Source organism: Trichoderma virens (genome assembly GCF_000170995.1).
Source record: "Trichoderma virens Gv29-8 chromosome Unknown TRIVIscaffold_85, whole genome shotgun sequence".
Classification (NCBI taxonomy): domain Eukaryota; kingdom Fungi; phylum Ascomycota; class Sordariomycetes; order Hypocreales; family Hypocreaceae; genus Trichoderma; species Trichoderma virens.
The window spans coordinates 682,952-707,773 of NW_014013664.1; the positions used below are offsets into that span (position 1 = coordinate 682,952).

General features: G+C 52.0%; 6 protein-coding genes across 6 annotated transcripts; 1 reads left to right on the forward strand and 5 right to left on the reverse strand.

Moving 5' to 3' along the window:
• Positions 1–1,558: 1,558 nt before the first annotated feature.
• Positions 1,559–4,784, reverse strand: TRIVIDRAFT_76275 (uncharacterized protein; the record flags this gene model as incomplete). Its single annotated transcript, XM_014097589.1, has 6 exons — positions 1,559–1,748; positions 1,815–1,923; positions 1,989–2,232; positions 2,314–4,293; positions 4,380–4,438; positions 4,628–4,784. 6 exons carry the CDS (start codon positions 4,674–4,676, stop codon positions 1,559–1,561), a joined length of 2,631 nt encoding a protein of 876 aa, XP_013953064.1.
• A 2,905-nt stretch (positions 4,785–7,689) lies between these two features.
• Positions 7,690–8,317, reverse strand: TRIVIDRAFT_66894 (uncharacterized protein; the record flags this gene model as incomplete). Its single annotated transcript, XM_014097590.1, has 2 exons — positions 7,690–7,975; positions 8,022–8,317. The coding sequence occupies 2 exons, from the start codon at positions 8,315–8,317 to the stop codon at positions 7,690–7,692; spliced, it is 582 nt and encodes a 193-aa protein (XP_013953065.1).
• A 396-nt stretch (positions 8,318–8,713) lies between these two features.
• On the reverse strand, positions 8,714–11,216 carry TRIVIDRAFT_216643 (uncharacterized protein; the record flags this gene model as incomplete). The annotated part of the gene is made up of 4 exons (XM_014097591.1): positions 8,714–9,338; positions 9,400–10,142; positions 10,220–10,931; positions 11,091–11,216. The coding sequence occupies 3 exons, from the start codon at positions 10,800–10,802 to the stop codon at positions 9,126–9,128; spliced, it is 1,539 nt and encodes a 512-aa protein (XP_013953066.1).
• Positions 11,217–13,655: 2,439 nt separating this feature from the next.
• On the reverse strand, positions 13,656–16,220 carry TRIVIDRAFT_57691 (uncharacterized protein; the record flags this gene model as incomplete). The annotated part of the gene is made up of 3 exons (XM_014097592.1): positions 13,656–14,837; positions 14,941–15,411; positions 15,507–16,220. 3 exons carry the CDS (start codon positions 16,218–16,220, stop codon positions 13,656–13,658), a joined length of 2,367 nt encoding a protein of 788 aa, XP_013953067.1.
• A 1,379-nt stretch (positions 16,221–17,599) lies between these two features.
• TRIVIDRAFT_193946 (uncharacterized protein) lies at positions 17,600–19,626 on the forward strand (the record flags this gene model as incomplete). Its single annotated transcript, XM_014097593.1, has 4 exons — positions 17,600–17,877; positions 17,954–18,339; positions 18,401–19,350; positions 19,465–19,626. 4 exons carry the CDS (start codon positions 17,600–17,602, stop codon positions 19,624–19,626), a joined length of 1,776 nt encoding a protein of 591 aa, XP_013953068.1.
• A 750-nt stretch (positions 19,627–20,376) lies between these two features.
• Positions 20,377–24,704, reverse strand: TRIVIDRAFT_112647 (uncharacterized protein; the record flags this gene model as incomplete). The annotated part of the gene is made up of 5 exons (XM_014097594.1): positions 20,377–21,873; positions 21,961–22,443; positions 22,508–23,459; positions 23,542–23,818; positions 24,527–24,704. Coding segments are annotated over 5 exons (3,387 nt in total), but the record flags the coding sequence as incomplete, so codon positions are not given.
• Between the last annotated feature and the right edge of the window lie 118 nt (positions 24,705–24,822).

A 24,822-nucleotide genomic window follows, 5' to 3' on the forward strand; every position in this document is an offset into this window, starting at 1 on the left:
ATTCTCGAGGCTTTTCCAGGGGGGCGACGAGAATATGTTGATTCGAGAAAAGTTGCATGGTGTCGACTTGGAATATGAAAAAAATAAAAATAAAAAAAGGACACGCAGTGGGATATAGGGGATATATATATAAAAAAAAAAAGAAGAAGTAAACATTGTGGAAAACCTAATTCATTTATGAGGAACGTATTTGAAGCCAAACTCAGATATCAGCCACGATGCCTCTGCTAGTGGAGGTTACGTAGCGACATCTCGTCGTAACGGATGGTTCCAGATAAAATTTACGGCCTATCTAACGGCCACGTTAGAGCCGCCAAACAAAGTTGGTGGCCGATGCTGATATGATGGACAATGGAAATAGTGTTTGCATAGATGCTGACGACCTGGAAGCGGAGCAGGTGGCGATACATCTCGAGGCTCTTGTACATGTACGTATTATATATATTACCCCTGATCAAGGTTTACTCATCCAGTCTAGGGTCTATCGAGTCGGCGGGTTTCATTGATACAAACCACCCTTGACTGAAGCCAAGCCCTGGATGAATGACAGGTAGCAGCATAGCACTCATCTTCAGCCTCAATGTAATAGGGGGGATCAACCAAAATTCCATTTGCAGTTTGTGACGCTACTATCTAACGGCGGCCCGAACGCTCAGCACCGCCGTACATGGAACGAGATCACTTGATTCTCTAGTTCTAAAGCCATTCCCTAAACCTAATCTTCTTTTCTTCCCCCATCTTGCTTCTCGCCAACCCAAGGCGAGCCAAGCTGCAAAACAAACGGTTACCCCACACGCTCCAAAGTTCCCTTGATATTCCATCCACCACTACCGCGCCCGGTTTGCTGCCCTTGCAAAAAACCAAATCACAAGAGCCATTCCTAAATGCAAAGCCCATTCACTCGAAGGGCATCCAATAGATGAATGCACGATGATAAGAAACACCAACACAGAAAACTGAACCGACTAGGGCTTGAACTTCTGCTATTGCTGTTGGGGGATAAAGAAACCTAGAAAGAAAAAAACAAAACAGAAAAACAAAACGATGAATAGCCGGCCTCCTTTGTACTCCCTGTTCCTTTCTACATGACTTTTGGGTTAGCTGCCGCCGTTCTTTTCGATACGTGCGGAGCATACATGACTTCTCTATTCCATCGTTACGACTGGGGGGCAAAAAGATGACAATTAAAATGGGATGGAAGGGGAAGCGGGGATAATTGTAAATATGGAAACTGTAACCACTCGAATGAGAAAAAGGAATATTGTGTAATGTGTAAAAAGCTTTCATGAAGGGGGTATTGGATTACTGTAGTGTCATAGGGTCTATATACACATGAAGTGGTCATGGGGATCGTGTTGTTGCTCTGCTGTGATGTGTTGAACTGGGGGGAAGGGGAAGGGTGGGTACGCCCGCTCGCGTGTCCTGCGGCAGGAAAGTATAACGAGGTGCTCTCGATTTGGAATCAACGGCTGTTGCGATGTCGTTGTTCGTTTTGTTATTGTTTGAGACTCATGGTCCAAGATAGGACGCTCAAAGATTAAAGGGTCGGATTGCGTCCTCAAGACTGAGCAATGACGCCCTGTGTGCCGCCCAACTGACGCTTGACTTGCTCACGAGCCCACCGAGCGGTCTCTATCGTGCGCGGCTGGAAGTCACGGTTGGTCTTAGTCTCCTTAATCATAGCCGTTAACCAGCCCTGGCGGAAAGCATCAACAAGCTCGCCATTGGGGTAGGCGTCAGCCAAGTCACTAAAGATGTCGTTAGCATAGTCGCTCTAGCTTATCGCGTAGGCAAAAGTGGCATTCAGTCCTTACCCGATGACTCCCATAGCTGCCCTCATAAGTGACTCGCTGCGGTTGGCATCACTGCCGATGAGGTTGAGAAGCTGGAAGATGGCGGCAACATATTGCTGAAGGACTTGAGCTGCAGAAATTTGTCAGTATCAACATCAAGACAGGGTGTGGCGGAAATTCAAAGGCAAGACGTACTCTTTCCGCTAGACTTCATGGCACCAATAATGCCACCCCAAGCATCCATGATACCTTCTCTCAGTGAGATGACGTAGTAGTACATCTCATCGGGGCCCTCGGGGGTCGCAGTGACTGTGGATGCTTGCTCAAGAACCTGGGCAACAACAGAGAGGTAGGTCTCAAAGTGACCTCCAATGGCACCAGCGATATCTCCAAAGCACTGCAGAATAGCAGGCTTGAACTGGTTGGCAAGGGTAGTACTCTGTGATACGGCAAGTTAGTTATATCAAGGCACAAGTTGTTGTTTTAAGCTGACGATGAAAATGAAGGAAAAAAAACTCACCCTTAGGTTGTTGAGAAGATAGTTCATGAAGTTGTCGCAGAAAGGCTGGCTGCGCTCGCCCATGGATCGGGTAATGTCGCTGACGAGGCCAATAGCCATCGAGCAGAGACTAGGCTCGTCCTGGTTTCCAAGGGCATTGTACAGGAAAGGAACGAAGGCCTCCATGTATTTGATGAAGTCTTCTTCCATGGTGGTTGACAGGGCGCTGATAGTGGCGAAGACGGCCTCGGGAACGCTGGACTTTCCTCCAATGGTGCTGAGGATCTGAAGGAGGACCTGCATGATGCGATCACCCTGAGGGGAAATCTCCTTGTCAAGGCGTGAGATGATGGCCTGCAAAACAGTGCACAGGCTGTTTTGCATCTCTTCCAGAGTCAGCTTGTCCTCAACGCTAACTACCTGAGTCTGCAGAGGAATGGTCTCCTCGAGACGCTTGATGATGACATCAGAGAGCGATGCGACGGCCGGCAGGCTCTCAGAGGCAGAGTTCTGAACAAAGACATTGAGGACTTCGTAGGCAGCGGTTCGCACAGATGTCTCGGTATCCTGGCGAGCAGTGACGTCGAGCAGGGAGCTGACGGCCTGGTTAAAGTGAGGAGTAATGGGGTTAGAAGCAGCACCGAAATCGCCGGCGAAGCGCTCGGCGAGGTTCATCAGGGCCCAGCAGCAAGATGGGGCCATCTTGGCGTTGCTAATGAGGCCCTTGAAGAGGGACGCAATCAGCGTGGGAAGATGCTGTTGAGCATCAATAGCCTCTGAGCACGCCTCAGTAACGCGGCCCAGAGCATAGGCGGTGGAGTCCTTGACCTGGAGAGACGAGTCATCCATCATGGTGATCAGGACAGGGAGAGCCTGCTTGACGATGGGCTCCAGGACCTTCTCATCAGGGCCCTCCATAATGGCACCAAATGCAGAAACGGCCGCGTCTCGGTTATGCCAGTCATCGGATCTCAGGTTTGACTCGACAAAGGACAGAACTGGAGCAATGATGGTGGCGTTGACAGCCTGGGAGTAGAGCTGCAGACACTGGTAGGCAGCCCGGGACAAGTTGTACTCGTCATCCGTGGCATCCTCGTCCTGCTTGGTCAGAAGGGTCAACAAGACGGGTACAACCTCATTGGCTGCGACGCGCGCAAAGTTGTAGAAGGAGCGCATCTGGTCTGAGCTCTCGACCTGTGAGTTGTCGTCTTCGATGGAAATTTCCTCTTCGCAGACGGTGCTCCAGAATTCGACGGCCAGCTTGGCAACGTCTTCATCCTCGGATTTCATCCCGAGGATGGTCAGGCCAAAGAGGGCCTTCTCCATGTAGAAGCGCATGTTCTCGTAGTAGAGACCCATGATGCGGTTCAGGCAGCCAAAAGCGCCCTGCTGGATTCTCGAGTCGTCGGCCTGGGTGGCCTCGCAAACGACTTGCATGATGTAGTTTCGCTCGCCCTCATGCTTGAAGTTGTTGGCAACAAACTCCAGCGAATCGCCCAGCGCAGTGATGGCGGCGAGTCGGACCTCGACGTTGGCCTCCTCCTTGCGAGCGCCCTGGACGACAGCCGTCAGGATGGCGTTGGAGTGAGTGACGAGAGCCAGTCGCAGCTCGGAGTCTTGGCTTTCGCAGATGTAGCCAATGGTGGTGAGTGAAGCCTGCTTCTGGTGATCGGCGCCCTCGCTCACGTTCTTGACGAGGAAGGACAGCAGATCCGGCCATTGGTTGCGGGGCAGCTCGATGGCGGCGATGGAGGAGATGACTTGGGCGGCGGCATTACCAGCACGGGCGTTGCTTGAGGACAGGGTCTGCAGTGTCAGCTGCTTTACCCGGTTCTTGGTCTCATCGTCCGTTCCCTGAAGCCATTTTGTCTGCAGCTCCTGTTGCCTGGCAAAATCTCTGGCTGTGAAGGCGTTCTTGAGGGCAATACCGGCAGCGGCTCGGATGGAGCTCTCTGCTTGTTCGTTTGCGAGTTCTTGAACGAGTGTAGCGAGGTACAGCGGCTATACGAGGACGGAAAAAAAAATATATTGTTAGTGTCTGCGATCGGATCTTTTCGTTGCTTCAAGGGAGGTGATCAAAAACGTACGAAGTTACTCTCCGCTGCCTGGGTAAGTTGCTGTTCGGCGGCGTTTCGCAGGTTCGCATCTGTGGTTTTTCACTTCTGGTTAGCTGATGATGCTCTGTAGCTCGGATCCCCGCAGTCGCCTTGTTCACCTCGCTCTGAGGCGGGCGTTCCTGAGAGCAAAGGCCATCGCAAGCAAACAAAAGTGCCCCTCTTGAGGGGTGCGCAGAGAGGGCTTCTGCGGTAGAGATTTTCCCTCCTCTCGTACTAACCTGGAGACAGCGAGTTGGCGAGCACCGTGTTAATCTCTGAGCTCGACATGGTTGCGGTCTTGAAAGCGTCCTGTCATGCGGCGTCCAAAGGCCCTGGTGATGCTGGTGGGAAACGCCCTGTTGTGATGAGCGGCCACACACGTGTTGGACCAAGGGGGGGAGAAAAAGGGCGTAGACGCGGGGGAGTGCCCAAGGCGGAGGCGGAGAGAGAAAAAAGAGAGAGGAAAAAAAGGGTAGCCTTGTGGGATACACGTAGTTGGTTTGGCGCGACAAGGCAGAAAAAGGAAAAGGGCGGTCTATTGTTTTTCGGTGATGTACTTTTTTCAATCTTGGAAACCGTGAGGATCCCAACAGCTGCCTGGCTGTATTACGGTCAGAAGCAGACGCAGAAAGGGAAGAGAGCGAATAGGGTCGAGGGATCGCACAGAGGGTCTGCCTCCAAATAGTAAAAGGTTGGCAAGGGGGGTAGTTTTCTGTGGGATGACGGGGCCAAAGTTGCTACCGCCACTTTCTTGCAGCTGCACGACTGCGTGCCTGTTTGGGCGCTATTTTAGAGGGAGAGGTGCTAAAGAGCGTGCCGGGCTGTGAGAATGACGTTGACGCAGCAGCGGGAGTGGGAGCAAGAGGCAGCTGTAGACTGCCCTGTGGTGTTTTGGTGTTCTGGTTTGTTTTGTTATTGGATGTCTGGACGAGGGCAGAGACAGAAGAAAAAAGAGAAGACAAGACAAGAGGCAGATACGGAGCGGAGCGAGGTATGCCGAGATTGTGGAAATGGTCAAGAATGCAAACAAAGAATAGAGTTTCTGTCCTGGAGCCAGACCTGAATCAACCCAAAATCAGCACGCAGAAGCCTAAGTAGCAGAGCGCAGCACAGCACAGCTGGGCGGCTCAGTACAGTCAGTACTAGGTACCTACCTTAGTAGCGGTTGGTTAGGCTGTCAACAGCACTGCCAGTGGCGGCACTTGACGGTGCTTCCGGCTGCTCTCAGGGCACTTTCAAGGGCGAGCTCCCACTAACACGAACAGGGCCGCGCACTAACCAAGTCCCAGACAGGCCAGTGCGGCAGCTGAGGCAAGGCGCGGGATGATGTTTTTGCCCATCCGTGCACGAATCAGCGGCCGCCGTGGCGGGTTTGCAGCGGGGCAAAGGGCGAGGTTGTTGCCCATCCGGCGAAACAGCGGATAACACAGCTGAGGCTGCGGGAAAAAAAAAAAAAGAATTCAAGGAAGAAAAGCTTAGCGACAGGCGGGGCGGGCGGATCTCAAGGTTGCCGCCAAGGAAAAGCTGTGAGACAGCACATGCATAGTATTTGGCTCACCTTTTTCTCTACTCGACTCGACTCGAACGTTTTCGACGCGAATACGATAAGATAGGTACAGTGCAGTGCTGTAATACGCCGTAGATAGCGGGCCGGATCAGCGGGCAGTGGCAAATCCTGTGCCATTGGGCCTTGCTTGATTCGCTGTTCCCGTTGTTCCGGACTTGCGGCGTCTGTTACTGCGTCTGTTACAGCGGCTGTTTGTGCCTGTACAGTCTGTCATGTGATTCCATCAATCAATCAATGTCAAATCAATCAATCAAGCAAACTGGACAGTGCAGTGACAGCATTATCGACAGAGTTTGAGCCTCAATAGGGCGGCACTACTGCTAGTCAGACTCGAAACTCGCCCTCTTTTGCTGCTCAGCGGGGTCCCGTCAACAAGACGACCCTTTCAGAGGTTCATGCAATCATTTCAGCTACATTATGCTTATACCTGCTAAGGCACTCTTAAACCAAACAGACTCCTTTAAAGCCGTGCTGTCGTTATCCATATATACCTGCATTGTCCAGCGATCAAAACAGGCAGCAAGACAATCTTTGACACGCTCCGCAGCCCAAGTTTCGCACAGTGTCCGCAAGGTTGCCTGGTTTTGCGGGACGCCTTTCCAACAGCTTCTATTATTCCCCGCTCGACATTCTCTGTCGCCCTCTGTCAACCCCAAGTGTTCCCCACAGCTTCCAGGGCAACCTGGGAATATGACACATGCTCAAGGGTGTCAACTCATTTGCACTGTAGAATAAAATGAAGATGAAGTGACAACAGTAAGACGCTTACGTGGCGGTGCTTTGCTTTAACCTGCCAGCATTTTGATACTTTGCAATACGAGTTCCATGATAAATACCTAGTAATACTTTGGGCCTCTGAAATTAGAACGATTATGACGGGTCGTGTAAATGATGCCTCAACTGTGTTTTCGTTGCCAACTTTATACCACAGAGTGGCTGTTCGGCACCCCGGCTACCTATCCAGCATCCCAGCAGCGTATTATATGCCATAGTGAGACGCAGGAGAATCATTCTGAGTCTACTTGACTATAGTATCCTTTCAAATATAGATAAGGCATGCTGCTATCTCCCCCTTCTCTAATTGCCTTTCTCCTGCATCTGACATCAAGTAAACAACTAAGGTAGCTACGGGATTTGAATAGGCCAAGATTCCCGTACATTTATGTACTACGCAATTTAATACACATCACGCGGGATAAGGTAACCACGCCATATCAGTACTTCAGGTGAATCCTCCCATCTTTGCTCCATAACGGCACCAAGACCGCCTAAATCGGCAGCTTGTTCATACATCATACCTACAGAATGATATCAATCAATGCAATCTCGAGTGCCTCTTATGGGCTACATTCATCTCTGCTATTTTTTGTCCATGCTTAGACCATCATCCACTTCCGTATCTTGTCCATCTCACCCAAAGGTATAAGTTTCAACAAAGCATCCCTCTCCTAGATCAACCACATTCACTGTTTTCCCAGTGGCCAAGTGCCTTTCCAGCATCTCCAGAACCCAAATCGTGAATCAATTTAGTTAGTTCCATTCACCTCGCTGGGACCACCATTCAGATTCAGTTGAGTCACATTTTCATCTACACTGACAGGTTTGGCAACAAATGGGCTGTCCGGCCGGCTAGAGGCAAACTGTATCTCAAATGTCAGCATTTCATGTCCCAAGCGGGTTTCCAAACGCTGAGGATATATGAACTCACGTTGCTGGCGGTACTCAGGAGGGCAATCAGTGAGCTCTGTACCACATCCTGGTGGCATTGGCGAGACCGGAAATAGGACCGTTGCTGCGACTCTGGAGCTTGAGTTTCTTGCCGTCAAAGGAGATGACGCCGTTAAACACACGCATGAGATGCTTTGTAACCGGAATCTTGCTAGGGGCCACAGGGGCCGGTGATCTGGATCGGTCAGTAGTAACGCTATAGTCGACAATGCTGAAGCGCGGGTTTTCCGTGAGGAAGTACGTCTCCTCGAAGAGGTCGGTAATCTCCTTGGCCAGCAGCTCGCGGCCAAGGCTGTTGGTGTGGTTCTAGACGACCTTGGAGAAGGCGACCTGCAGACCACGCCGCAGAGAAGCCCTTCTTGATGGCTTCTTGGTGGGAGCCACTGAAGGCACACACGACCAAGGAATCTCCATACGGCGCTCGCTGATGAACGGGGGTCTTTTTACAGTTTTCAATGGTGTCAATGATGCTGCCGAGATCTGAAGATTCAATGTTCGGGTGGATATGTACACTGTCTGTAAAGATTAAGGCCCAAGGTCCCCAAGTCGAGATTACCCGTCCGCTCGCCCTCATCTCTATCATCGCCGGCCGTTTGAGCCGGCTCACTTGCGTCCACAGCACAGCCGCGGTCATTATGTCCATCTCGCCCTCAGATATCGTTGGCCTTGAGCAAGCGTCATTACTCCGATCACTTCCCACCAAGTGGGGATTTTCGGTCTCTATCGATCATGGAATCTACAGTAGAGCTTGTGCTGGGTGTGCTCTGTTTGAGTAAGTCTAGGAGAAGGCATGTATGCCGGCTTTTGTAGTGTGGATTAGGCCGCGTTGGGCCGAATCAAGGCAGCATCGTATGATGGGCTTAACAATTTAATTGCTTGCTCCCGATTTGATGCGTATAGATTAACCGATTGATGGCTGTTGTCACTGCTTAGGTATAGTGGGTGGAATAGATCAGACATCATAATGCGGTGTCACGTAGTGCTGCGTAGTGCCTCGGTAGTTTGTAGATGAGAGGTATTACCAGAAAGACGTTTTATCAAAGAGTATGTTTATTTGCCTTTTCGTTATTCATTACATGTTAAATGAGAAATAGAAGAAAGAAAAGAAAAAAACAATTTAAACTCCCAGTCGTCATCAAGCATTCATGGATCGTAAGACATGAGGAAAGAAATAAGAAAAAATGATCCAACTTCTCACTCTCGTCCCCCTCAAATCCCCTTGAATCGTCCCTGCGAAAAAATGATAATATCAAGCCAGCTCAGTTTATCCCATCCATGCTATACATTCCCTCCTTTCTCTTTTCGAGACAGACTATTCTCGCCTCTCGCGGCAAATAGCTTCTTTACATCCAAAAACAAACAAGAGGCAAGTCGACAAATACCCAAGCTCACTCATAAAAGAATTAATCGTGCTATGGGCTTTCGGCACATGGACGGCAGGTTTAACGATAGCGAGGAGCAGCGCGGTCGTAAATCACCTCAGTCTCCCTGACACGCTCACGCTCGTCCCGTCGAGGGGGTGCGCGTCTGTCATAGGTCCGTCGGTCAATTTCCTCGTAGTAGTCACGCTCTCGGTCGAATCGAATCTCGCGCTCTCGCTGTCGCTTAGATCGTCGAATATCCTCAGTGATCTCAGTCAATTGAAGAACATCATCCTGCGAGGACGTTTGTGTTAGCAGACTGTATGTAAGAACAGATTAACGGATAATGACTTACATATTTGAGGTAGTCCATGACGTAGAAGAACTGGTCAGTCTCCTCATACTCATAGCCAAGCTCTTCGATGGCCTCGCGAATTACCAGGTCCTTGGTGATCTCGGTCCACATCTCCTTGGGTGGTGGAGGAGCAGGGGAGCGGCCGACCCGCCTGTCGATTTCAATCTCACGCTCACGGTCGAGGACGGAAACGCTGACACGCTCACCCCTGAGAGCGGGAGGAGGCGACGGCGCCCTGTTGGACAGGTCATCTCTGTCCCTCTCTCTCTCCGGGATAAACTTGGTCCTCCGCACACCGCTGTACTTGGACCAGGTGGTGTCGGTGGTTGCACCGCCAACACCATCCATGCGTATCCGTTCAGTTCCAGGAGGCACGTCCACGATGGCCCACTTCTTGGTGGCACCACCCCAGGCCTCACCCATGTGTCCTCGGCCATCGACCTTGGAGGTGATGTACTCAGCCTCGTCCTCCTCGGCAGGGCGTGCGGCGGCAGAGTGAGCCCTTCTGCGGGTCTTTGTATCCTCAACCTTCAAGTCGCGGCGGATGACAATGTCATCGTCATAGAAGCGGCTGGAGCGCCTCTCACGGCTCTTGGAGCGAGTGCGGCTGGCAGATCGGTGAATGTCAACCTCAGTGCGGCCCTTGGACAGGGAAATGTCAATGTCTGTCTCGCGGGTCTCGCGCTCCCTCGGGCGGGGCCGGGCCGCTGGAGGCGGGGATGGCTGTCTGGCTTGAATCATGCCTAGGAACCCGTTAGCATCGAACTCTAATTGACAACATCTGATGGGCCAAGACCAGCCAGAGAGAAGGGGAACTCACCATGGTCAATGTCTGTGTAGTGCGTAATAACCTCGCGCTCAATGACTGGGCCGCGGATGACAGGGGGTGCTGGAGGGGGCGAAGGTGAGGGCGAAGGCACCCGCTCACGCTCGCGCTCTCGCTCGATGATGCGGATGTGCTCAGAACCAGCGTCGGACGGCTCGACATAGCGAACGGCTCTGGGCGAAGGAGACCTGCGCCGGGCAAGGGAGGGGCTCCTGATCTTCTCGACGATTCTGGTGCGAGAGTGCTCATGCTCGGGCTCTGAAGGCGAAACGCTATGGGCTCTTCGCACAATGCGCTCCTCGCGGTAGCGAACCGGGCTCTGCTCCCTGGGCGGGCGCTCATAGGGATCGGCCTCGCGCTGGCGCAGGACCATGGGACCAGCCTCAGGCCTCCGGGAACGGCTCAGGAACTCGGGCAGATCGCCATCTCTTTCACGGATGCGCACGTCAAACTCCTCAAAGTCTCCTCGGCGGGCTCTTGGGGCGGGTGGCGCGGGGCTGCGGGTGACGGTGCGGGTGCGGATGGTGTCGTCGAACTCGACGGCAGAGCGACGGTAGTCTCGCTCCTGATAGGCCATGCTTCGTCTTGTTCTTGTGTCTTGGTCTCGGGTGGCGTAGGTTTCAAGTCAAGCCCAAAGATGAAGCTGGGCGCTTCCCTTTGTATGTGTTTGAGCAACAAAAGCCGGGCAAAGGGTTTCCTGCGGTGACTTTGCTTTATCAATCAGTATAAGCGGGAGGAGTTGGAGCGGGGTCCAAAAGGTGGGAACGTCATGCGGCTGAGACGAAACGGCCTCCCTTGTGACGTTTTCCTTTTTTCTTTTGTTCTTGGATAAGAGAAGTGGGAGAGTGGGAGAGTGAGCACTCACATTTGCTGGGGAGAGATAAAGAGCCACGCGGGGAGAGTCGACGGAAGCGGGAAACAGGCGCGCAGCACAGATTCGAGCGACAAATGCAAGTTGGTAGTTACCGAGACAAGACAAAGAAGCGAACCAAGAGGCCGTTGCTGGTTTTGAGGATTTTCTAGCCCTTGTAAAGCGGGCGCCAACGGCCAGAGGGGCAGTGATGACTTTTTAGAGGCAGCAAGGCAGTATCAGCTGGCGACAGGGGTTGGCCAACGTCATCCCGGCAGCGAGAAACTGGCTCAGGCGATCAAAGTTGACCTGATGTCTTGTGTCATTCATTGGAGGCCCGAAAAAAGAGGCAGGGGGGGTGGTTGATGCGCCACTACGAGATGAAAGGCACCTTTTTTTTTTTTTTTCTCGGATTCCATGTATTTTTTTATTTTTTTTTTTGCTTTCTTTCATGTGCTGAAACATCTAGGCTCTGACTCTCTCTACAATCTGGGTCTTGGGATTGCTCTTGTCTTGGAGCCTAAGCGGGGACTGCATCCTACCTTGATACCTGGGTCGTGCATTGCTGATGGGGTTGAAGGGAATGACTGGGTTGTTACAAAGGATATACATGCACTCGCGATGCATGCGGATGGAGTCTATAAGCCAGAAGCGAGTACCGCAATGTACGAGTATAGCATAGCATAGGTAAGGTATCATATCATGGCATAGCAACAAGATGATAGAGACTGTGTCGTGGCAGCGACACCGACGATGACGCTGCTCCTTTCGCTTGGGCTCCCAGATGTGAGACACTCACTCCATGCTCGATACCAAATCCAAGTCTGTTGTCAATGCAATCAGGAGATGCCCATACACTACAATATTCCAGTATCCCATCCATCCATCCCATCCCATCCCAGTCCAGCCTTGGATCTGCTAGCGCAACGCCTCCAGCTTAATCCACCAAACTCTCGCTATTAGCACGGCCACACAACATCTAGCAGCGGCTCGGTCCATGGGCCATCCATGCCTCCACGCCTAGCAGAAAATGGGACATGCTGCAAGTTTGAGCTTTACGAGCGCCGCCAATCACTCGACCTTGCCGCCTGAGAAGGCGCAGCATTTCACGACCCTCTTCTCTGTTGTCCCTCTTTTTTTCTTTTTCTCTCTCTGCTGTGACTCTTGCCCAGTAACCCACCCTCATGGTTCTCTCTGCTTCCCTCACTCACTCAAAGAAGAAGAACCTCCACCCCCGGCTCCGTCTCCATCGCGGAGGGGCTGTGAAAAAGGACCCCAACCAACCACTTCGATTCCAGCCCAACCTGATGCCAGAACCAAGCTCCCCCATTAGCGTCTGCCATATCCTGACGCAATAGTGCAGCGACTAATCCCATCTTGCGGGTTTTTTCTCTGCTTCGCTCCCCCTCGCTAGCAGAGAGCGACACAGCATGATGATGGCATAGTTTCTTCATGGGAAGCGAACCGCAAAGTGCCATGCTCCCCTCCCCCCCTGGTTAGGCATAATTTGGGCCTCGCCCTTCTTTCCACAACCTTCTCGAAGAAATATGCACCAAAGCAAAAAAGAAAGGAAAAGAAACCAGACCGGGCCACTCACTCCCACTCCCACTCCATCGAAACTAGAGCGTTCGCAGTGACCCCGTCCGGTGACATGCGCCGCGAACCAAAAGCCTGAGAGCCTGACAAGGCGTCCATCCACTTCGACTGCAAAGCACAAGGAAAGCGAAGGACATGGCGTCACGGCTCAAGCTTCGTCCCTGGTCCCGGCTGGAACTAGACAAACTGTCCCCCCGTCACATGCGTCACTAAGCCCTGGCATCGTGACCCCGACCCGGGCTAGGCGATGGTGGTCTCGTCTACGCCGTGAGGGTGTGTGTGTGTGTCTCGAGACTCGATTCACGATGCCCATCAAGGCCCAGGCGAGATAAATTAAGAATAACCATAATTGAGGTCTAGACAAAACCTGAATCGTAGATATAGCAGCACTTAATATATACAGAGACCTCGGTAGGTGGGCAGTATTACTATGGCTAAGCGCTCCAGGTGTAATAAACCAACAACAACCTGGGAGTAATCGACACTAAAAACTGCAGCTTACAAGCAAACGCAGGTCCACATGCACAGACTCCGCCATCAAACGCTCTCTGCTCTGCTAGCATCGCCCATGAGATGCAAGGAACGTTTCACTCTTGACTGCCGTGCTCCGTTCTGGTACTGTACACGTATCCCATTTGCCCATTTATCTCCTAGCCAGAGAGCCCGTTGCGGCTCTGCTGCCGAGTCCACATCGCCAGTTCTCGGCCCCCAGCGGCGGCATCTCACAGCCATCTTCAATCTTCCCCTTTCTGCTCTCCCATGCTGACTTGTTTATAATCAAGTCTGTCTTTTATAATGATGTTTTTTAAATACTGATATTTCTTTCGTAATGATGTTTTTTTCTTTCTTTCTCAGTCATTTTTTTTTTGTTAACACTATTGAACAAGCCCATGTTACGTTGATACTCTCGTTTTCCTCAAGCCCAAGTAATCCCTCTCGTCCTCATCAATCCCAAACAAACAACAAGTAATCATAAGCAACCCATTAGTCCGCACCTGAGTAGATTCCGCGCTTTGTATCCTTGGCAATAAGTCCTGTCAAGCTCTTTTCCGGCTTGGGATAGTCTGGTCTTCCACCCAGGATGTCAACCACCTCTCGCATGTCCAGCCAGTGGGCCACCTTGGGTCTTCTGTTGGGCCAGTCTGTGTGCTTCTCCTCCAGCTCCTCAATTGGTGTGAAGACGACCTCGGAGCCTTGGATACCAATGACGCTTGTGCTGTTGGGATCCTTCTTCACCCGGTTGTGCGCGTTGCGGCCATATTCCTCCAGGTGCTGCATACACTTAATGGCTAGTCGAACAGCACGGCAGCGGTCCATGGGCGAGGGAACGCCTCCTTGCTGCACGTGTCCGGGAATGCTCTCACGGCTTTCAAACCGGTCGTGCGCCTCCTCACGGATGATGTTGGCAATGAGCTTTGCGTCGTAGACCTTGCTGGCCTTTTCGTTGACGAGAATCAAGCGACCCGCGCGGGACTGGCCCTTGTCTTTGCGGAAAACTTCCTTGAGGTGCTTGACGTCCGCGTTCAGCATCTCGAGGCTAATTCCCTCTTCGGGAATGTACACGGCCGAGGCCCCCACGCTGAGGCCACCCAGCGTGGCTACATAGCCCGAGCGTCCACCCTGCGTCTCGATAACAAAGACACGGCGTCGGGTGGCCGAAGCGGACTGCTTGATCTTGTCGCAGTAGTTGACCAACTCGTTGAGACAAGTGTCCGATCCCAGCGAGTACTCGGTGCCGGGAACGTTGTTGGAAATCGTGGCCGGCAAGAGACAAAGGGGAATGCACAGTGACGGAAACTCATCTCTAGCCTTGCGCAGCTGAGAGACGGCGTGGAAAGCTTCAAAGCCACCAACAATGAACAGGGCATCGAATTCGTACTGCTCAATGAGGTTGGCAATCAGCTCCATGCCGGATTCGGAAGGGAGCTCTCGGTTGGTGCCAATCTCCGAGCCACCTTTGCTAGCCCAGCCGTCAACCTCGAGCCAGTCAAAGGGCCGCACGGCTCCGAGGGGAGAATCGCCGTGATGGCGAGCGAATCCGGCGAATCCGTTGTGGATGGCAAGGGGCTCGTGCCCGCGAGAGAGGCAGTATGCAACAGCCGCGCGCACTGCGGCATTCATACCACCGGCAGGGGCGCCGACGTTGATGAAACCAATCTTCATTCGCTACACAGGAAATTAGTCAATGTTGTTTGCTAAATGAAGAGGAAAAGAGAAGGGGAAAGAAGCGAGAAAGGATATAGGATCGCAAAACAGTGGCAAGACTAACGCTCTTCTCAGGCAACTTGTGATCTTCCACCATCACATTGGTCGTTGTCAGGTAGGACTTGTACTGATCCGAGAATTCGGTATCTCGTAGGCCCATGGCCTTGTCGAAATCTTTGGCGTCGACAGCAACGGCCACCTCCTTAGTCTCCTTGACGGCCTGCATAAGCGGCTTTCGCACAATCTTGTTCTCGTTGATGGCAATAAAGCATGTTTCGGTCTCGGGTGTGGCCTCCAGCACAGCCTTGACGGCTTCAACACCTTGTAATGTACCAAGTATGCGGTCGTAGGCGACTGCTGTGCCTCCTCGCTGGACGTGGCCCAGGGTGGTGATTCTGGTGTCGAGGCAGAGACCGCCTTCGCTCTTGTCTGCCAGGAGGTCCTTGATTTCGGTGGGAGTGATCTTGGTGCCGTCTTTATCACGGGCGCCCTCTGCGACGATGACAATGGTCTTTCGCTTTCCCATGTTACGGTGCTATCGCAAGGAAGAAGAAATCACCAAGTGTTAGTCATGTGCGTCGCATATTTAAAGAGAAAGAGGACTGCGCTGATTTGGTTATGATAACTCACTCGCTGAACCACGACCTTCATGTCCTCTCTCCAGTCCTGATCTCTGGGCCGCTCGGGAATGAAAACAAAGTCGGCTCCCGTCGCAACTCCGGCTAGAAGCGCCAGCCAACCGCAGTGTCGTCCCATGACCTCAATAACGAAAGCACGAGAATGTGAAGAAGCCGTTGCTTCAATGTAGTCAACCATTTCGCAGATACGCGAGAGGGCAGAGTAGCAGCCGATGGTGGCATCCGTTCCGGACAAGTCATTGTCAATTGACCCGACCAGGCCGACAATGTTCAGATGCTTGTACGGCGCAACTTGCTCCGGAGTCAGCTCCTTGTTGTCAACAAGCTCCTCAAGCAATGAAGGCCATTCCGCCCGGAACTTGTCGGCACCGGTAAGAGAGCCGTCGCCTCCGCAGATAATGAGGGCGTCAATGCCATTGAGCACCAAGTTCTTGGCGGCCGTCAACCGGCCCGGTCGTTCGTAAAAGGCCATGCATCGAGCGGTTCCAATGAGCGTTCCGCCTTCGGACAGAAAGCTTCTGACGTCGTCCCATCCCATCTGCCTGATGAAGTCGCCGCCCTGCACCAGACCCTCGTATCCCTCGTAGATGCAGAACGCATCGCAGCCCATGTGGATGGACATGCGGACAACGGCGCGGACAACGGCGTTCATGCCCGGGGAGTCGCCTCCCGAGGTCATGACGGCAATCTTCTTCTTGAGAGCCATTCTGGTCGGAAGATTCGAAGAAAAGGCTGAAGTGGTGGTGTATCCAAGTCCGCGAAAGAGAGCCCGCCAAATTCGTCGAAAGAAGCGGCGGAAGGTAAGGAGAATGTCAATGGGCCCCGGAAAGAATTCTAGGTAACTCTGAAGAGGCATTTAAGAGGGCCTGTCGCCCGTGAGCTCAGGGATGAGCAAAATTAGGAGATGGCGAGCAAATGATACGGTATGGAATGTTGGTGTAGTTCAGAGTGGCATGAGGGGAATTGGTAGACAGAAGCTCTTATCGGCCCTTAAATGGATGTTATCAGCTGGCGGGGCTGTCTTTTTTTTTCTCTAGGTTTTATCCCTTGCTCCTCAGATTTTCTCAACAATTTCCTTGGTAAAAGATCTAGAGGAATATAAAGGACTGGTTTCCAAGAGGGAGGAAGATGGTGCCTCCTCTCCGACTCTCCGAGGATTTGGAGCTGAACTTGTTGTTTATCGCTGACAGCAAGATATTCATCATTCGTCATTACAGCTGACCGACCCCTCCTACGTAATTGGTGCTACTGGAACTTAATTGGACTCAACTGCTCGTAATTCGGCGCCGCACAGATCCTGATCCCGCGCCATATCGCATGATGCCTTGGCATGGTCAATCCCGTCACAGCAATTGGGCATTGACTACAAACACCACGTAATGGCAATGAGGGAATTTGGGAATCGGCGAGATGCACAAAGTCGAGATGCGCTTGCCTGCAATTTGCGACAGGGCTGCACCAGCTTCCCACGCCCACAGCACAGCACGGAGCTCCGGCAGTCGGCGGCTACTGCGCTAGGGCCCCCTGTAGGAATTCACGGATGGACAGCTTTCGGAGCTTTGCGAGCAGCGCTGGACGGAGTAATACTAGCAGTGCTACACTACAGCTGGAGTTGCCACTAGTGTGCTGAAATTCGGATCCGTGATAGGTTCCAAGTTGATAGGTTCGCAATAACTAAGTTCGCAGCAGGTATGTGGGCTTTTCTACAGCAAGGCCAGCTCCAGCAATTCCCACTTGGAGCGCTCATCGATGCGCTAACACGCAATTCTACTAGCACTACGCAACGCCGCAAGGCTACCACTTCATGTATCTGTGCACCTACCTGCTGCGTACAGGTACAAGCCTCAGCTCCGCAGCAGCCCATTCAGCGCCAAGCCATGCAGCAAATCAGCGATGGCCCTTAGCTGACCCCCACTGGGAGTCTTCCTCCAACCACCATACCTGTAGGCTGTAGCTCTCAGCCTCGTCAAGCTGCAGCTCCAGACCTTCACAAGACGACGCGACTGCTCGTCATTTGTGTCGCAGTCCATCTAATGAGGCCGACACTATTCGCAACAGAGCTGCTGATTACCGATTAGACCCGCCATGTCTTCAGGCGACGGCCCGCCGCCGCTCTCACTGCGGCCGTTCCCCGTTGCCGACCAAAAGCCCAAGAATCTCGCCGAGTTCATCGCTCGGGTCAACGCTCAGCCTGGGGGCTTCCGCTCCGTAACAGAAGAAAAACTCCGCGAAGATCTGAAAAACAGCGAAAGTTCCGATGGAGCGGCCGATCACGATGAGGACATGTCCGAGGCTGGGGCGGAGAACGAAGTTGCAGAGAAGGATCCCAACGTTGCGCGCATGGAGGTCTTGAAGAACATCGAGTAAGAATGGCCGGCATAATGGTTATGATACACATCTACTTAGCTTAAGATAAACGTACTGACTCTGCAACTTCAGTATAGCCGGTAACATCGCTCTATTGACCCTCGACTCCATGTCCCTTCTCCTCTCCAAGCAGAACCCGACGCAGGCTGGCTTGACCCTATCGCAGCAGCTTCGCGACATGGTCGGAATTGGTACTCTCGGCGCGGACAGGCTCAATGACTCCAATTCCACACCAGCCAAGACAAAAGATCAAGAAGCGATCGCTATGGGATGGACCATTATGGAAATCAACAAGACCAGGGATTCCGCAGAAGAAGCCGCTGCATTCTTGGAAAAGGAGATTAGTGCAGAGAGCAAATACTGGGAAGACATCATTTCAGTCAGGAAAGCTGGCTGGTCCGTATGCAAGGTTCCGCAGGAGAGGCATACCTTGGGCGTTAAATTTGGCTTTTCGGAGGGTATGTTAAATCTTGAGCCATCTGATGGACTGATTCTCTGCAGCAACTAATTCGTTCCCAGCCGCTCCCGAATTCAAGAATAATGGCTTAGCGCCAATGAGACGCGGCGACAATAGCTCAACAGATCTCGATTTTGGTCGGCTAGGCGGCGTATCGGAAGCTCTTGTCGTGACATACGAACGAGATGGCAAGATTATTGGGCGGTCCACTACACGATCAGCCTCTGAGGATGGCTCGCTAGAGTCCCGCGTTCTAGAAGCACGCAACACCATCTTCTCACAAGAACTTTGGCATGAACTTACCAAAGAGTCGCGGTCACTAGCCGCCTACGATGTCAAGCCTGAAGGGAAAAAATTGACATGCCAAGCCGACGACGCAATGAAAATCACCTTTGAACTCCTTCCTCTGGAATCATGTCCCTCCCATGACGAGCATCTTCCAGAGAATGGCCTGGCGGAAAAGACATCCATGGTGTTGCATATCCTCCTCAGCTACGCCCATCGATATAATGAGCTTATGAGAATTCGGCCCGTCCCCCCTCACATCTCCCGCTCCTCTCGCCAGCAGTCCTACGCTCTCCTTCGCCCCATCCTCGCACGCACAATGTATCTAAAGAACATTGAGGAATCCATGCAATACGTCGGCGCGCTGGTTAAAACCCTTCAAAAGGCCGGCCTCCCCTCTTCGGTCATCCTACGCACCACGCAAGCGAGTGCGTCCGACCCCAATTCTCGTGGGCCGAACCAGCTCTCCGCATCGCAGACTTTGGTCCGCAACCTTTTGCAGACGCAAGACTTTACCCTCGAAATCACCATCCTGCCCGAAATCTCATTCATCATTCGAGCCCGTGCGTTTAGCTTCCCCGTCACGGCTACGTACTACTACATCCTCCTCCCGCCCTCATCGCCTCTCCCAACCATGTGCCCCCCCTGGGCGGAGGGTTATCCCAGCGTCCAAACTCTGGGCGACTACCTCCGCACCGTCGTCGTCCGCGTCCTCACCAACCACTTCGTCACTATGCTCTCCTCCGGAACTATCCTCCACGACGAACCCGCCGCCCCTGAAGAAAGCACATCCAGCCAAGCCGTCGACAAAAACATCATCGACATCCACTTCTCCATGGAGCACGAAGGAGAAGACGCCGGCGAACTAGCTCTGTCTCTCAGCAGCACCGCGGAAAACGGAACTTCCAACACGTGGAAGTGGTCCGTTGGCGGGGCCAGCGAAACCCGCTCCGCGAGGGACGTCATCAGGTCGCTCGTCGTCGCCGCGCAGGAGCTCGCTTAGAAGGACGAGCAGCTCGCCGTGGGCGCTTCCTTGCCCTATGTGAATGTTCCAGCTCAGATTGACATGTGGCTTACGGGTCTAGAGGCGGCTTGGACAGTGGTAAATGCAGATGATGCTGAGGATGGAGAGCCATGGCATGACGAGACGGAGGAAGCAGAGGAACTTTGAAAAAAAAAAATATCCATCCTATAACGAGGTTTTGATGCGTGAATAACAATTGAGTCTGATTCTTGTTTCGTTTCAGGCAATACGGCATATACATACAGGAGGCACGGAGTTTCGTTTAATGATTGGACTAGGAGTCTTTGGTAGTTGCAAGAATATATTGCGTCCTTGGGATGTTTCTATTACAAAGTAACAATCGTGCATGTACGTACCACAGAGTCCAAGAAACCTTATAAACATCAAATGACTCACTCAATTTAGTGGCTTGTCTATATCGTCCATCACTAAAACACAAGCTTGCTTCCTCTCATTTCATTACCTGACACCATGCCGTTTCGTCTCGTTCCATCGCTCATAAAATGCCGTTTCGTCTCATGTTCATAGCAAAATCCGCCTTCGCCTGCTTGCGACCTCGCTCGCTTGCGACCTCGCTCTCAGCAATAACCATTCCAAAGAAATAACAAGTCATCATCCATCCTCCAAAAAAAAATAAAAATCTCAAATAAGCTCGTAAATCCCAGCCACAAAGGCAACAAAGAGAGAGCAAAATGAAAAAGCAAATCCCAGTCACCCCTAGCGACCGCTAAAAAGGAACTTGAGTTCGTTCACGCCTAGTCGTCCAATCTTTGAACTTTCAGCTTCATCCAGTGCCGCTTCTACCATTTCCTTCTTCCGCTCCTGAAGCTCGACGATGCGGTCCTCAACGGTTTCCTTGGTTAAAATCCGGTACACCTTGACTTCTCGCATCTGGCCGATACGGTACGCACGATCAACGGCTTGCATCTCGATGTACGGATTCCAAAAAGGATCCATAATGACGACGCGAGACGCCGCGGTGAGGTTGAGTCCGGCATTTCCCGCTCGCAGAGACACCAGCATGACCTTGACGTCGCTCTTATCGCGAAAGTCTCTTGCCGCGTTAAATCGCTGCTCTGCAGACATACTTCCGTCATATCTCCTCACCTTGCCTGGATAGTCGTCATGCCACGCGGCCACTTCGAGCAGATCCAATAAAAGGGTCCACTGAGAAAACACAATCGTCTTTTCGCCAGTCGCGTGAATTTCCTTCAATAGATTCATGCACTCTGACACCTTGGCGGCAGGTAGCCAAGTTTTTCGCAAATAGCTCATGTACTTCTTGAAAGCAGCTTTATTCTTGGACGCATCTTGTCGAAGAGCCTTCAGCATAGAAGGCCTGATATCGGCCTTCTTCTTGTCTTTTCTCTTCTTTTTCTTCTTCTCCTTCTTTATTTGGTCTTGCTCCCCCAACTCTGAACCACTCTCAACGCCGTCCCGCACAATGAAGTCTTTCAAATCACCATAGCGATCTACTTCATCATCTTCGTCAAAGTCATCTTCATCTTCATCTTCAGTAGAGCTTTCGCTCTCCTCTCCTTCAGAAGTAGATGCCTTGATAGATTCTGGCATATGAATCTGTTGAAATGCTTCATAGGTGAAGCACTGCCTAGGATCGAAGCGACCACGACACACAGGGCACTTAGCCGTTGCCGTGTTGGTATCATTGCCCTGCTGAAGATTCATGGCCGCTGCACTATCCACCAACTGGGCCAGGCACTGTTTGCAGCTGTCATGCCCACAAGGTGTGTAAAATGTTGGTGATTGGACAGCATCGTAACATATAGGGCACTCAAAGGCGTCGGCCTCCTTGATCCTCGCTACAATAGACGCATCCAGCTTCCTGACCAACTCAAGCATCTCTTCACTAGAGATTGGAGCAACGTCATCCACATCTAGGTTGAGGTGGGGGTGACAGCATGCTTGACGCAGTCGAAGCAGGAGAACCAGAATACTGGAGTAATTCTTCCCAACACTGCCTTCGCGAAGATATTTGCTGAACTGTACTTGGGACTTCTTTTCAAGTTGATTGTAAAAGTCTCGCTCGTCTCCCGAGAGCTCAGCATACACAACTTCTTCCAACTTCTTAGGCAGTCTTAGAATCGGTTTCCCATCTAACTTAGAGTCCTTTTTGCGACGAAGCATAATCGCTTTGAGGAGAGCACGGAGCCTGCTCATGGCGACACTTTTTGGATCGCCATTTCGGCCAAAGAGCACACCAAAACTCTGTGGAACAATTAGAGTTAGTAAAGTGCCAAAAGTTTGAAGAACGGGTCAAGAAGAATGAAGGGGGGGCAGGGCTGAGGCTCTTACTCTACGAAATTGGTCCCAGATACAATATGGCTTTATCCGAAGGAAACAGAGTAAGGAGTAAAGCTCAAGAACGCCATTCATCATGGGAGTTCCCGTGAGGCACCATCTATGGGTGGCGATGAGCTTGTGACAGGCTTTGGCGGTCTTGGTAGTGTGATTTTTGATGCATTGTGCCTCATCGAGGATGACGCGGTAGAATCTAGACTTTCTCGGGTTCAATAGTGGAAACTTTGCTGAATTGGCTCTATCATTAAAGTCGATGTTGCGGTTTGCATTCTCCTCCATAAACTTGTCAAGGCGTTTCAGCTCTTGGGCTATGGTGCCATAAGTGGTCAAGACGACGTCAAACCCGAGCAAATCGTCGGCCGTGGCTTTTTTGTTATGGTATACAAACACGGACAACCGATGCGAGGGTTTAATTTTCTTATAAATCTCCTCTTCCCATTGACGAATCAAGGCCAGTGGGCCTATGATTAAGTTTGTCTATGATAATGATTAGCACAAGTGATGCAAATAGAGGTTAAAAGCTACACTGGCTATGACTTACTTTGGGGCGAGATTGGGCCGGGCGTGACAATATGAGAGCTAATGTCGATATAGTTTTTCCAAGACCCATATCGTCAGCCAGAATACCACCTTTATTAGTCCCCGTCTCCATCTGCTTCATCCACGTGAGTGCCAGCGTTTGATGCGGGTACAGGGCGTGCTTAAGGCCCTCTGGAGTTCCATCTCGCTTTCCTTCCGGAATCTCCATGTCCGGACGGATATTTTGCAACAAATCATCCAACTCCTGTTCCGTTACTCTAGGATCATGGAATGTGTCGTTGAGATAATCCATTAGCTGGCCAGAAAACGGGTTGCCATGTTCATCGAGACGGTTGGCATAGTCAAACATGCTGGTTCTGTTGATGATATCCGACAAGGGCGTGAAGCTCCCATTGCTTGGGAGGACCGGCCGCATAGGGGGTCTGGGATATGCTCCAGGCATTTGCACATACTGAGACGTCGCCTGATGATTCCTAACAAAAGGCGTGCCTGGGAACGATTGGCTTACAGCTCCGAAAGATCCAGGTCCAAACCCATTACCAACAGGGGTAGGGGGGTTGCTGAACCCCTGGAGTTGTTGCTGCCCTGAGAGGCCCGAGAACTGACCATGTCCAAATGACGGGTTCGAGGCAGGTGTGGAAATGATTGAATTCCAAGATACTGACGCATCATTAGGTCCAGCACTAGGCATAAAGCCCTCAAACTCATCATCGGAGTTGATTTCGATAGGGGCTTCGGGCGCGTTAGAGCGTTGAGACGCCATAATCTTAGAAAAGGCGGAAGGCTGCTGGGGACCTGAGCTTCGAGAAGGCCCAGAAGCATTCCGAGACGAAGGCTGCGAGTCTTGACTTGACAGAAGGAGAGCCATCTCTCTATCCGCCTTTTCTTGCCGGTGCCGCTCAGCTTGTCTATATTGTTCCGCGATCCGTGTCGAGTCGGCATCAACATCAGCCCTGCCTCTTGTGTCAGTGTCTAGCTACAGAGGGATGGGCAATCAACCATGAATACAAATGCATCTACATCGACGGCACATACCCAGTTAGATCAATAATCTCGACTTCGCCGTCAGATGGAGGGTCAAATTGTCCTGAGAAACCACCAAACGGCGACGGCGTAGTCCGCCGAGACTTACTCGACTCACGTCCAGCACTCAGATTAGTTGAATCATAATTTCGCTTTCGACCCAGCATCACCAGCGAGGGGCTGCCTCCATCCTCAGCAGGCCGCAGCTGTCGCGGGGTATCCATCACGGCAGAGGGACGATGCGACCTTGAGGCTCCAGCAGAAGCCGGTGTCCTTGCTCGGCTTTGACCTGGATTTCAGACACAAAAGAAGTCAGTCTTATAAAGTTCAATCACCTCAAGACGGAAGTTGATGGCGAGCCTAAAGGAGGAATAACGCCTCGAGAAGCGCCCAAGGCTTTGGGGGAAGCAGACAAGCGGGCACCTTATACGTCGCACAGAGAGCTGGCAACAGAGCCAAAGAGGGTCTGATGAAACAGACAGGACCGGGTGACTGAGACCTTGCCGGTACAGAATAACGGAGGCTCTGGGGCAAGGGGGGATAATGACCACTTGTCACTTGTCGATAGAATCAAGCTAGTGGAGTGGCGTGAATGCAGCGGGAGGCGAAAAAAAAAAATTGAAGTGATGCAAGGGAGAGAAGGCGAGTGCACAAGCATCCAGAGGAAGGTGAAAAGGGAGATGCCAGCACCGTGAATTTGATGCCTGCTTCCTCAGGCTTCTTCAGGCCTCTTGTTGCTGCAGATGCAAGGAGGAAATGCTCAATCGAGTTGGGCAAAAAAAGTGAAAAAAGGCAAGAGAAGGAGCCCAAACGATAAGGATTGGATTGGATTGGGATTCAAGCAATAGCTGGAGGACAACGCACGTACTCACTTTGGGGTGACGCTGGAGCCTGTGAGGCCAGGCCTTGGGCATGTGCGGCTCTTGGACCACCTGAACATCACCGAATCAGCATCGAATCCGCGCAAACGGCCAATATCAGGCTCTTGCTCTCATACCCTCATCAGCGCCGCCGGCACCCTTGGAAAGACTCCTCAGCGCCCTCTTCAGCCTCACAATCTCCCTCCGCGCCTCGTCACGCTGCACCTCGACATCCTCGGCAGTCTCGTCCCGCAGCGAGTCGAGAATCACCTCCTGAACCGTCAGCTCCTCCTCGAGCGCCTGGCGATTCATGGAGCCCAATGCGCTGTCCTTGTTCTATTGGCAGAGGACGACACCGAAAGAAAGAAAAAAATTACAGGTAATGGCAGGGCTGTGCAAAAGAGCCAAGCTTGTCTCTGCTGCCTTTCAGGTA